The sequence below is a fragment of the Macaca nemestrina genome, chromosome 1 (assembly GCF_043159975.1).
Source record: "Macaca nemestrina isolate mMacNem1 chromosome 1, mMacNem.hap1, whole genome shotgun sequence".
Classification (NCBI taxonomy): domain Eukaryota; kingdom Metazoa; phylum Chordata; class Mammalia; order Primates; family Cercopithecidae; genus Macaca; species Macaca nemestrina.
In genome coordinates, this window is record NC_092125.1 from 6,015,388 (window position 1) to 6,029,763 (window position 14,376).

The 14,376-nt window shown below is 36.7% G+C and overlaps 1 protein-coding gene across 10 annotated transcripts in view; it reads left to right on the forward strand.

The window, feature by feature from the left end:
• LOC105474672 (centrosomal protein 170) overlaps positions 1-14,376 on the forward strand; it is a 128,195-nt gene that overhangs the window by 33,123 nt on the left and 80,696 nt on the right. For all 10 annotated transcript variants that reach the window (XM_011729492.3, XM_011729494.3, XM_011729495.3 and 7 more), the window contains exon 4: positions 6,876-6,954. In XM_011729492.3, the coding sequence (XP_011727794.2) occupies positions 6,876-6,954 (79 nt within the window). The remainder of the gene's footprint in view (positions 1-6,875; positions 6,955-14,376) is intronic.

Consider the following 14,376-nt stretch of genomic DNA (forward strand, 5'->3'; position numbering starts at 1 on the left):
TCCTCTTTGCTAGAATTTCTGTCTTCCTTCTTCACACCCATAAGCCTTTGTGTGCTTGATGAGCCTGGTATTAAATCTACTTTTATACCTCTGTAGCTGTGCTGAATTAGGAGCTGCTGAATAAGTTCCTGTGCCTTCTGCTCCCGTGAACACAGTGCCCAGCAGAGAGTTCTGCACAGTGCACGGACCCAGTCCATCTGCTTTGAGTGGAATTGAATTAATTTTCTACTTGAAGAATTTATAGTGAAAAAGTTTAACTTCTATGTGTGGATTATTTTAACAATGTTACATTGTCTTTAAGTCTAGAAAGTTTCATCTTGACAACAGACGAACAGTGGTGGTCTGTATGTCTTTACATTATTATTTTGGAAAATAGTAAGTGGGAATTACATCAGCATTTTAGTCTTTTAAAAGACTATGATCAAATATGGAAATTACTTGGCATTGGTTCCAAAAATAATCAGGTGAAATATGAATGATATCTTTCTTATAATTTGATTATACTCAATAATATTGTGAAAGATACTAACTCATGGAGAGCAACATCTGCATTTTGAGTTAGAAATCAGTACCAGGATTTGAAACTCAGATATGTTATTTATCAGCAGTGTAACCTGGGACAAATCACTTAATCTCTCTGAAATTCAGTTTCCTCATATATACTCCCTTCCAAAGTGTGTGAATGTGTTACGAGTTGAAGTTTATGAAAGCAAAGATGCAGTGCAGAATCTTGCTTCAGCTATTAAGGGATGAAATAATTCCTGTTCTGTAGTGTTGTTATAAGGATTAAATGTAACAGTACATTTGAGTGTGTGCTTAGTGTAGAACTTTAAAGCATTACATAAATTACAAATATACTGTTACCCAAATGACAGCCTAAGAAACATGACATAAAGGCCTTTAGCCGCCAAAACATGTCAAAAGTCTAGGAAGTACCAACTGTCATGCATTTTAGTCATAAGAGAACTTGTAGACTGTTATTCACAGACTATTTACTATTCTTATCCATGTTATTCTAGAACTTTAAGTATCAGGTTAAAAGTATAAATTTTGGAGGTAGGGGACACAGTGTAGTGGTTATGGACCCAGCTTTGACGTCACCTTGGACAAGTTACCTAAGTTCCCTATTCCTCAATTTTTTAAAAATAGAAATAATAAAATGGTACTCACAGGTTGTGTGAGTGTGTTGTGTATGTTGTGAAGATATAAATAAGCTAATAATTTTAAACACAACAGTACATAGTAAGCATTCAGTAAGTGTAAGTTATTTTTATCATGGTAAGAAAAGCAGCAAAGACAAGGTTAGCACCCTGTAGCCCATACACTTTTCAAAGAATTCACTGTTACTGTTTAGAAAAATCACTTACCAACTAAATTCAACGTAAGATGATCATTTGCACTGCTGTCCCCTTTCACCCTATCCCAGAACACACTCCCAAGGGACCTAGATCTACAATTTATGGAATTGCCGCCGGAAATGAGGTTGTTCTGCCTGAGAAAGCTGCAGTCGGTTCCGTTGCTGATATTTTCATGGGCCATTTTCCTGCAAGCCCATTGAAGGTTCTCTTTCTTTGGGAACCCCTGTTTGCCTTCAGTTCTCTGGTAGCCACCATGGCCTCTGCCACACCCTTCCTGTGCCATTCCTAGCCTGCCATTTGTTGCTGTACTGCCCCCATCAGCAGTCTGTGTTCCAGCCACACTGTGTCCCCTTTGCACACTAGAATTCCTGCCAGCATCAGACCTGTGTGGTATAGAGTAGAGAATGGTCTTCACTAAAGGTTGAAAGGAAAGGTTAGGGAAGGAAAGGAGGCTTTTGTAGGTGGCACAGAGATTGAGGTGGTTGTACTCTGTTCACTTTCCCAGATCATCAATGTAATGTGTGCTGGCTATATGATTTTATACTATCAATTAGGTCATTTAGTTGTATGTAAATTAAATAGGTATTTATTTAAGTTTGGTTTGCTTCTGTGGGGTTAGTGGTTTGAATGGAGGAATTTTGGGAGCTGGTTTAGCTTGGGCACCTAATCTTTCTTGATGTGGAATGCTCATAGGATTTGTAGTTCAGAGAGCTGAGTTCGAATCCCAACATTGCCACTTCCGTACTCCAAGCTCTTGATGATTACTTCATTCTCTTTGCCTCATTTTCCTCACCACCAGGTAGAGGTGTGTTCAAATGGCACTGACAAAGAAACAAAACTCATTTTTTTTCCGTATCTAAGCTATTAAAATTTGTTGTAGTTAAATGATTTTTCCTCTTGCTCTTTGAAATTTTCTCTCTTCCAATGGTGATTTTAGACCTTCAGGAGACTGTTTCCTCACAGATGTTTTCACTTGCATTTTTGTGAACTGAAACTGTGTCTGGCTCATATTTCCTAAGCCTTTTTAGACTTTAGGGAATAGTTCTGTCATAAATGGCAGCATGTTAAAATTATATGTTTCTTCATCTCTGAAAGTGCCGAGTACACATGTTCAACATGCAACAGGTGTTTAATATTTAAGAGAGTTGTGCAGTCTTAAACTTAAATGGATCTTCTAGGTCATTGTAGGCCTTTTGAATGAATGTGGTGTTTTAGGTTATTAGAGATAGTTTCAAATAAAATTGGCTCAGAACTTCAGAGCTGTAGCACTCCTCTTCAATACTGTATCTAGTTGTTTATCTTTTGCCTAGCAGACATTAGTAAATTAACATTTTCTTTCATCCTTTTTCATCATTTTCCTCATTTCTCCTGTTTTGTAATTACAATCATGCATCCCATAATGGGAGACCACATACACAGCAGTGGTCCCATAAGATTATAATGGAGCAGAAAAATTCCTGTCTGTGTTACAATTGCATATAATATTCAGTATAGTAACATGCTGTATTGTATAGGTTTGTACCCTAGGCGCAATGGGATATACAACACAGCCTGGGTGTGTAGTAGGCTATATTATCTAGGTTAGTGGAAGTACCGTAAACTCTGTAATGTTCGTACAGTGAAGTAAATCACTTTGTGATGCATTTCTCAGAATGTTTCCCCGTTGTTAAGCAATGCATGACTGTATCCTCCGAATACTTTGGTAAACTCAAGACATAAATTTGAAAACACTCTGAAATCTTCATTTTGGAAATGAACCTGAAGTTAGAGTTTATGTCTCAGAAGCCTTTGAATTTTCTTTGTATTCCAGTTTCAACCTTTCTGTAAAACATGTTGGAAGCTTGTGATTTAGGACAACTCATAACTCATTCTAAGATATAATCTAGAGTCTTCATGATATTCCACTATCTCCATATATATGCTTGAAACTAAGATTGTAACTTTTTCTAATTTCTTTTGTAGACTTAAAACTGTTATTTTATGGCATATTACAAAGAGCTATTTATGCATAGGAATTTGAGGATTTAATAACCTAATCCATTTATGTATTTTACTGTAACTTCCTCACCATGGAAGGGCAGTTTTCTCAAATAAGCTCTTATGGCCATCTCAAATCTAGTAATATAGAAGATGATAAAAATGGAATTAAAAAGGAAAGAATAAAGTAATTAAAAAGGAAAATTGGAATTAAAAAGGAAAGAATAAAGTAATTTTTAAAATTTCAGTTTATCAAAGAAAAACTTGTTGGGTGTTTATTTGATGTCTGCACAGGCAGTTAAGCATACTTTTGTTCTGTATTCTATAAATCTAGAGGAAATTCTAGGGCCTTAACTCTAAGTAAGCCAGTAAAGATAGTCATCACCATTTAGCATCTGTATCCAGTGGACCCTTTTTTAAAAACATATGTACAAATAATTTACAAAAGAATAAAAATATATTGTACAAATAATTTACAAAAGAATAAAAACATATTGTATAAATAATTTACAAAAGAATAAAAACATATTGTATAAATAATTTACAAAAGAATAAAAACATATTGTACAAATAATTTACAAAATTAAGAATAAAAGGGTAATTAAAACAACTTGAAATTTTAATAAAAAATTAGACATGACATACTCAAATTTTCTTCCATGTTTCCCTGGTGTTTAAAGGTATATACTACCCAAAATGGGCAGTGTTGTTTGAATGCGACTAACTGCTCATCATTTGACATGTATTCACCTGGAACATATATCCGTCTTATAAATGCTGATTCCAGATCTCAAGTACTGTGTGTCTTCAGTTGATTCTAGTGTATTATTTCTGGTTCTTCTTGTTCTTGCATGGTCAAAACACAGTGTTTTAAAAACTTTGGCTGGGTGCAGTGGCTCATGCCTGTAGTCCCAGCACTTTGGGAGGCCGAGGTAGGTGAATCACCTGAGGTCAGGAGTTTGAGACCAGTCTGGCCAACCTGGTGAAACCCCATCTCTACTAAAAATACAAAAATTAGCCGGGCTTGGTGGCGGGCGCCTGTAATCCCAGCTACTTGGGAGGCTGAGGCAGGAGAGTGGCTGAAACCTGGGAGGCGGAGGTTGTAGTGAGCTGAGATCCGCATTGCACTCCAGCCTGGGCGACAAGAGCAAGACTCCGTCTCAAAAAAAAAAAACCTTAACAGCTTATAATTTTGTTAATAGGATAGCCATCTTTTTTCCTCCATAACTGCAAAACATTTGTTATTTTTAGATTTATAAACAATAATTAGAAGCTTAATCCAGTAATTTTATGTCTACATCATCTCTTTCCTTCTAGTCACCTTTGTATAGATACTTGTGTTGAGAATATGTCCACTTACATACTATGTCAAATAAGTATTGGAACACAGATGTGAAAAAAAGAAAGAAGGCTGTCAGTATTGCTTGTAAAATATGACACTTCTTTTAAAATGAGGCTGGCCACAGTGGCTTATGCCTATAATCCCAGCACTTTGGGAGGCCACTGCGGGAGGATTGCTTGAGCCCGGGAATTCAAGACCAGCCTGGACGACATAGTGAGACCCCATCTACAAAAAATTTAAATATTAGCAGGGTATGGTGGCACCAGCCTCTAGTCCCAGCTACCGAGGAGGCTGAGGTGGGAGAATCACCTGAGCCTGGGAGGTCGAGGCTTCAGAATGAGATATGGTCCGTGCCACTGCACTCCGTCTTGGGTGACAGAGCGAGACCCTGTCTCAGAAAGAACCCCAAAACCGAAACCGCCAAAATCCCCACAAAACCCAAAATCATTCGTATTCTTTTTGAAAAATACTGCATGATTCTTACTGAATGACTAACTGGATGAAAATTTCTTTTTTTTCCGTGGAAACATTCTTTCTCATTGATTCTTGCATTAGAGAAAATGTGTCTGTGACTGTCTTCATCTGAAGACACAGAGTCTACTAATTTTGCTTATGCTGTCAGCTTTATCATCATTATCGTAGTCTAGAATCCCACTCTCTTGTGTTTATCTTATAATTATGAAATATCTTCCTGTCTGTTTTCTTCTCTTTGCCTTTATGAATGTTAAATTGGAAATTCTGAATTTTCAACTGTGCTCTTTAATAGGTGAAAAAAGAAACCCCAAAATGTATTAAGATTGTATCTCCAGATGTCTTTTATATCTTCTTGGAAAGATGATGAATATTTTGGCCACTGCAGTAAGATAACTAAAGAATGATGAAATAGTGATTTATTTCACTATTGCATCATACTTCTAGGTCTGTGCTTTTCACTACAGTAGCCACTAACCATGGGTGCCTGTTGAGCCCTTGAAATGTGGAGTAGTCTAAATTTTAAAGATGTAGTACCAAAAAAAGGAAAAAAAAGAATGTGAACTATCTTGTTAGTTTTTATATTGATAATTTGCTGAAATGGTACTGTTTTGGATATATTAGGTGAAATGTATAATATATTATTAAAACTAATCTTACCTCTATCTTGTTTCCTTTTTTATGTGCCCACTAGAAAATATAGTTTGGCCAGGCATGGTGGCTCACACCTATAATCCCAGCATTTTGGGAGGCCAAAATGGGCATATCATTTGAGCCCAGGAGTTTGAGATCAGCCTGAACAACATAGGGAGACCTTGTCTCTACAAAAAAAATACACAAAAATTAGCTGGGCATGGTGGCATGCACCTGTAGTCCCAGCTACTCAGGAGGCTGAAGTAGGAAAATCACCTGAGTCTGGGAAATCAAGGCTGCGGTGCACCATGATCGCACCACTGCGACCCTGAAAGAAAGAGAGAGAGAGAGAGAGAGAGAGAGAGAGAGAGAAGAAAGAAAATATAATAGTAAATGTGGCTTACGACATTTTTTGTTGGTTATTGCTTCTGTTATTTTGTCTTATTATTTGGGTCACTTTTAGCGTTGTTAGGAATAATTGATGAGTAAAGATTAAATAGCTACTAGGATGATAAAATAGCAGAATTTCAACATATCGGAAAAATAAGATCACTGAAACCTTATAATGTATCTCAGATTCCTAAAAGGATCCAAAGGACCCATATGACAATTGCAAACTGAATTCAGTTTTGTTCTATTTTCTTAAAGTAAATTTTCTTCTTCTTCTTTATAATAATTCCAAAACTAAAAGTAGTGAAATGTCAGTGCTTACACATAGTCAGAATTTCTCAAAAATCTAAAATTGGGTCGAGCAAACCCTGATGGTATATTAACAGTTAAATATTTTACCCTTTACGGTTTGCCAGCTTTAGATTAGGAGCTTTTCTTGGCACCATTTTTAGGAACTATTCTAAGTGCCTAAATTCATCTTGGCAGCACTGGGTTCTTTGTGTGTTACCAGTAATAGAGATAAAAGGCTTAGTATAAAATCATTTCTCATCCTACAGGCTGCATGGCACATCTTATGATACTCAGGCTGTATTAGCCACCATGTGATACGTACTTTTAACTCTCAGATTTGAGAATTTGCTTATCTAAAATGTAAGAATTAATACCTCATATGTAACCTAACATCTTTTTTTGTTTCCTTGTAGACTTTTGTGAATGATGTAAGGATTCCGGAACAGACTTATATCACCTTGAAACTTGAAGATAAGCTGAGATTTGGATATGATATCCTTAAATGGTTTTATGTACTTATTAAGTTTATTCAAATATGTTTACTGTGGTGTAAATTAACATTTTTGAAACACAATTCACAATATAGATATGCCAGAATTTCTATTTATTGGGTGCCTTCCTATACTAAAATACATATGTATTTTTAGTTATTATGCCTGTTCCTAAAAATAATCCTGGAAAAGTTGGTGGACTCAGCGTTTGTTTTTTTGTTTTTTTTTTCTCTCTCTCTATTTATATAGTTTCAGCAGCAGTCTCACTGAAGTGCTATTGCATATATAGTTTGAGCATCAAAGAATGTAACTGGGGAGAGGACAGGGGAATGTTTAATTTTAGTCCGGCCTAGGGATTGCTTTCAGGTAGAACGTGATGCATGAATCAGCCTCCTGGGATGAATGTAAGAATTTAAACCTACTTTTCCTTCCATCTCTCGCGTTACTGTTTTATGCATCACAGCTATATTGCCTATAAAATACAAACTTTTCAATATCCTGTGTCTTCTAAAGACCTACACTCTCTGATTAATCCACAATATGCATTTAGTGTGTACTTAAAATTCTTATGTTTAAAATTAGGAATCTAATAATTGAACAAGAACATGATTGTATTAAATTGCATGGGGTAGCGTGAAGAATCTCTAGTGAAGGGAAGGAGCATGATTGCAGAAGAAGGAAGACATTTCCATTCATAGTAGGCAAGAAGCTTTGTAAAAAGGACTTATGTACATTTAATTAAAATACAGCTATTCCATATTATGCTGAATTTTTTTTTGAGTTTTAGTTTTTTTGAATTACTACTTTTATCGGGACTTTGGTAATAAAGAATGTATTAAGCATAGCAATTTGGATGGACTTTTGTCACTGTAGCAGAAAAAGTGTAGTCTCAGCTAAATAGAGTTGATGTCCAAAGTAAATGTATTAACACTATATGAAATTGTTCCTTGAAATTTATGAAAAATAGGCTAGGTCCTGTGGCTCAAACTTGTAATCCCAGCACTTCAGGAGGCCGAGGCGGGTGGATCATGAGGTCAGGAGTTTGAGACCAGCCTGATCAACATGGTGAAACCCTGTCTCTACTAAAAATACAAAAAAAAATTTAAAAATAGCCATTCATGGTGGCACGCACCTGTAATCCCAGCTACTCCAGAGGCTGAGGCAGGAGAATCGCTTGAACCCAGGAGGCAGAGGTTGTAGTTTGCCAAGATCGCGCTACTGCAGTCTAGCCTGGGCAACAAAGCGAGACTCCATCTCAAAAAAAAAAAAAAACAAAAAAATTACAAAAAATAATATTACAACTTTTTAAAGTTTAAATCTAAGAAAGTTTTGTAGCATACCTTATAATGTTCACACTTATAGAGCCAAAGGAATATACAAAAAGCCAAACCATTAAATAGTAATACTTGTGTATATTTTAAGTCTTTAAAAAAATATGCGTCAGTGAAATAATTAAGAATTAGCATTAAAGCCTTAATGAATGGTTGTCATTTTCTACCAGCCTAAGTTTCATCAAGAACAAATAGAAGTGTATTTTGAATTTAGGTACCTCCTTTAATCCATTTGGCATCAACTGTTTTGAATCATGAGAAAATACTAGGAAATTCAAGTTTTAGTAAAACTCTGTAAAGTTAACTTTGAATTTTATATCAAAAAGAAACGATTGAGGAAGAAACCTCATGCTTTTATACATAGTATACCATTTTCTTAACAGCAAACTGACATTTTTCTCTTACATACCAGGTCATAATATGTCTGTCTAAAATTGTTGGGACAAATGTTTTGTCCCAAAGACTTTCTTAGGGTTGTACACTTAATGTTGAGCCATAACTACTGTCTGGATGCCCAGAGGAGGCTCATATAATTTTATTATTTTAAAATAGGATCTGTTATAGTGGCAGAAATCATATTATATATGTAATTTTAAAAGCAGATTTTATTTACTTGTGTCTGTATTTAGCTATACTAGTTAGAAGACATTTTTGTACTTTATTCTAATTAAAATTAATCTTAATAGGCAATCTATAAACTGCTATACTTTGGAGTGAAAAACGATTTTAATTAAAATGCTACAGCAGGCCGGGCATGGTAGCTCACACCTGTAATCCCAGCACTTTGTGAGGCCAAAGCAGGCGGATCACCTGAGGTTAGGGGTTCAAGACCAGCCTGGCTAACACGGCGAAATCCCATCGCTACCAAAAAATACAAAAATCAGCTGGGCGTGGTGGCGGGCACCTGTAATCCCAGCCACTTGGGAGGCTGAGGCAGGGAGAATTGCTTCAACTTGGAGGCGGAGGTTGCAGTGAGACGAGATTGTGCCACTGCATTCCAGCCTGGTTGACAGAGCGAAACTCTGTCTCAAATAAATAAAATAAAATAAAATGCTACAGCACTAGAAGGAGCAATTTAACATGGATTGAGACTAGAATTAGGCAACATAAGTCTCTTTTCTAACTGGAGAAATAAATGATTTGGAGAAACACATACTCAGTGAAATATACAAGCTTTAAAAATGACAGTAAACTCATGAGGAGTACTAAAATGCTGCAGTAATCAAGAAAAACCAGAAAGTGGTCATCTTCAGGTAGCCAAAAATGAGGCTGATAAGGAAACCTAAGTTTATTCATTTTCTAATTATTTATTAAATGTCCCTTATGTTCCAGGCATAGTCCCAGTGGTTTGGGGGAATATAATTGTGAATAACATAGATCATAGTCACTGTCCTCCTGTAGCCTACACTTTAATGGGATTGAAGGGACTGACAACACACACTAAGAGTGAGGGTATTAGAGGATGGTAAGTTCTGTGGAAAAGCGTGTGAAAGGGGGAGGCAGAGCGCTAGTGTTGCTAAGTGGGAAGTTAGAGTTTTGAAAAGAATATTCATGAAGACCTCAGTGAGAAGCCAGCACTGGGGCAACGATGCGGAGAAAGTAAAGAAGTTAGCCGTGTGGACGTGCGGAGAAACTGTCCTGCGAACAGATGAGCGTACAGTGCACAGGGCTTGAAGCAGAGACACGTTCGACGTATTGGAGGATGGCGTTGAAAAGCCAGCGTGGTCGGAGCCAGCAAAGAACTTGCATATATTAGGGGTCAGAATATATCAGTTGTCATAGGATATTATACGGATTTTGACTTATTCTGAGTGAAATGGGTAGTCTTTGGAGGTTTGTTTTTTTTTTTATCAGAGGAGTGATAAATGACATATGTGTAAAAAGATCCTCTGGCTACTCTTGTTCAAAGAAAACTAAGGGTGAAGTGGGCAGGCGTATGAAAAGAGAGACCAGTTAGGAGGCTACTGCAGTAGTTCTGGTGAACAATAAAGGAGGTCTGGACCAGGGTGATATATCTGGAGGTAGAAATGATTCAGTGTGTATTTTGAAGATGGAGCCAATAAAATTTTCTGATTAGATTGGATGTAGAGTAAGAGAAAGAGTCAAGGATGAACCAGAATTTAGGCCTAAGCAATATGAAAGAGGAAGGCATCATTTTAATAACTGATAGAGAACTCAGTAGCAGAGCAGGTTTTGTGGAGAATATGGGAAGAATCATCTCAAAATACCAGCTTTAGGCTTAACCAGGTTTTCACAATTTTTCTGTTTTCTATTTGATTTCTGTTATCTTTATTCTAAACTTTCTCCTAGATAGGAGCTGAGGCCATTCAGTTGAGACCTTTCTTTTCTCGTTCTGGTGTTTAGAGCTATCAATTTTACCCCAATTTCTACTTTAATGTTTCTAATTTCCCTTTTGATTTTTTCTTTGAGTCATAGATATGTTTGTTTAGTTTCCAAATATTTGGGAAGTTTTCCGCTATGTTTCTGTTACTGATTTCTAATTCCATTTTGCGCAGAGAACATACTTTGTATGTCTCAAATCCTTTTGAATTCATTGAGACTTGTTCTGTGACCCAGAATATGTTCTATCTTGGTAAATGTTCCATATGTACTTAAAAAGGATATGCATTCTGCTCTTTGGGGGTTGGAATGTTCTATAAATGTTAGTTAGGCCAGGTTGGCTTGGTGGGTGTTCAGGTCTGCTGTATTTTACTGATCTATTGTCTTCTTACTCTTTCAATTAATAAGAAGGGGGTATTGAAATCTCAGGCTATAATTCCAAGTTAGCCCCTCCTTCTTGCAGAACTTTTTGCTTTGTCACTTGCAGCTCTTTTATTAGTTGTATAGACAACTGGGATTATTATGTTCTCTTGATGAATTATCCCCCTGTATCGCTATGAAATGATCTACTTTATCCATAATAAGATTCTTTGCTCTGAAATCTGGTTTGTCTTAATATCATAGTTGTTCTAGCTTTCTTTTGTCTATTTACATTTTTTAACTTTTACCCTGTTTGTCTTTACATATAAAGTAGGCAGCATGTAGTTCTTACTTTTTTATCTGATATGATAATTTCTGCCTTTATTTGGTGATTTAGGCCATTCACATTTAATGTGATAATTGCTGTGGTTAGGTTTAAATGTATCATCTTGAAATTTGTATGCTGTTTGGCCCATTAGTTTTATGTTTTCTTTTTCTCCATTTCTGATTTCATTTGAGTTATTTGAATAGTTTTTATTATTTCATTTTATCTCCTTTGTTGGCTTATTAGCAATAATTTTTTGTTGTTGTTTTAGTGGTAGCTTTAGGACTTAAAATTTGTCTTTAATTTCAAGTTTTATCTTCAAGTGACATTTATACCACTTTACATATTATGCAAGGACGTTACAACAGTATACTTTTGGGGCTGAGCATGGTGGCTCACGCCTGTAATCCCAGAACTTTGGGAGGCCGAGGCGGGCGGATCACGAGGTCAGGAGATCAAGACCATCCTGGCTAACACGGTGAAACCCCCGTCTGTACTAAAAATACGAAAAATTAGCCAGGCGTTGTGGCGGGTGCCTCTAGTCCCAGCTACACGGGAGGCTGAGGCAGGAGAATGGCGTGAACCCGGGAGGCGGAGCTTGCAGTGAGTGGAGATTGCGCCACTGCACTCCAGCCTGGGCAACAGAGTGAGACTCTGTCTCAAAAAAAAAAAAGAAAAAGCAGTATACTTTCTTTTGTCCTACTCATACTACATTGTTATTAGTAAAAAGTCAATTGTCATTTAAAGAAGTTTAAATAATTAAAATATGTATTTTGAAATACATTTTTTATACCCTTTGTACTTATGTCTTATACCCATGAAGCTTCAGTTTCTGGTACTCTTCATCCCTTTGTATAGATCCATATTTTCATATGTCAGTTTGTTTCTACCTGTCGGACTTCAACATTTCTTGTACTATGGCTTTGCTGGTGATGAATTCTGTCAGCTTTTATATGTCTAGAAAAGTGTTTCACCTTAGTTATTGAAAGATATTATTGGTTGGGCACGGTGGCTCATGCCTATAATTCCAGCACTTTGGGAGGTCGAGGCGGGCGGATCATGAAGTTGGGGGTTTGAGATCAGCCTGGCAAACACGGTGAAACCCCATCTCTACTAAAAATACAAAAATTAGCCAGGTGTGGCAGCACGCGCCTGTAATCCCAGCTACTCGGGAGGCTGAGGCAGGAGAATCGCTTGAACCCAGAAGACAGAGGTTGCCGTGAGCCAAGATCATGCCATTGCACTCCAGCCTGGGCAACAGAGTGAGACTGTATCTCAAAAAAAAAAAAAAAAAAAAAGATATTATTGCTGGGTATGGAATTCTGGGTTGGCTTTTTCTTATTTTTAGCACTTTAAAGATGTTGCTCCACTGTATTCTCACTCACATTATTTTCCTTTGTCCCTGGCTTTGAACTGTTTGATTATGATGTGTCTTGGTGTAGCTTTCTTCTTTCTTTTTTCTTCCTTCTTTCTTCTTTTTGTTTGTTGCTTTTTATTACCCTCTTGGGGTTTGTTGACCTTCTAAAATCCTGTGGCTTTATAGTTTCAATCAAATTTAGAAAAAATCTCCACCATTATTTATTTTAAAGTTTGTTCATCTCTTCTGGGTTGATTTCCATTGATTAATTTTTACACTCACAGTAATTTTTTATTGGATGGCAGGCATTGTGAATTTACTTTGCTGAGTGTTATATGCATATTTTAGTATTTGTATCAATATTATTTGAGCATTGTTCTGGAATACAAGTTACTTGGAAACAGTTTTATCACTTTGGGTCTTTAAGATTTATTAGGCTTCTAAGATTATTCTGGGCTAATTATTACCAACAACTGAGGCAAGACCTTTCTGTATGTTCTATGGGAGGGGGTCAGTAAACTCATTGACCAAATCTGGCCCTCAGGCTCTTTTGCACTGCAGAGTTGAGTAGCTGAAGCAGAGATCATATGGCCTGAAAAACCTGAAAGATTTACTATCTGGCCCTTTACAGAAAAAGTTTGCTGACTTGTGCTCTACCCAGTGACTCATGAATCATGCATGAGGTTTTACAGTCTGGCTGTTGGGAGTAGGTAGTACTCCTGGCCCTGTGTGGGCACTGGGTACTATTATCTCTAATATTGTTTTCCAGAGACTGAATATGTCTGGAATTCTCTTTCTGTGCAGGCTTCTCTTCAGTACTCAGTCCTGTGAATTCCGGTAATGTTGATTTGCTTGGACTGTTGACTTCATTTCCACCACAACTCAGGGAGTCTGCCAGGCTCTGTCTGGATTATTCTTCCTCGCAGTGTGACCTAGAAACTTTCACAGGGCAGTGAGTTGGGGCAGTGATTGGACTCTTGCTTTGTTGCCCTTCTCTCAGAGATCATTGTCTTTTGTTGCCTGAAGCCAATTGTCTTGTAAAACATTGTGTCATGTGTTTTACCCATCTTTTAGTTGTTTAATGTAGGAGAATAAATCCAATTCTTTTTACTCCATCTTATCCAGAAGTTTAAGAAGTTGATTTGGGGCATGTTGAATGTAAGGTTGTATACAGGGGTGAAGTAGAAGCTAAAGATGTCAATGGGGATTTTTATTATATAAATAATATTTAAAACCATAAGACTGAATGAGATCATTAAGGGACTGAATATAGATTGATAAGAGGTTCAAGGACTGACACCTGGTACATTCCCAATATTAAGAGATGGGTGAGATTAGGAACCAGTAAAAGAGACTAAGAAGAAACCACTAATGTGCTAGGAGGAAAAGCAGAGTACAGTATGGTTTCCACATTTCATGGGAAATTATTTACACATTACTTAAATATCTTGAATCACAAGATCCACCGCCTCATCATTTTAATAGTATAAGTCATCATAAGTAAGAACCCAGTACCTTGTATTTTAAAATTGTGATTTATATATTTTCCCAAAGAAGTTTTATATTCCTGCATAATGGCCCACAAAATGATTGGGTTAATCATATTGGAAACCAGGTTAAAGAAAACTCCAACACATGTCATAGCGTCTAAAACTATAATTAGTCTGTACTTCCAGCACTATATGTACCACTGTTTGGTGGGCTGTCCAG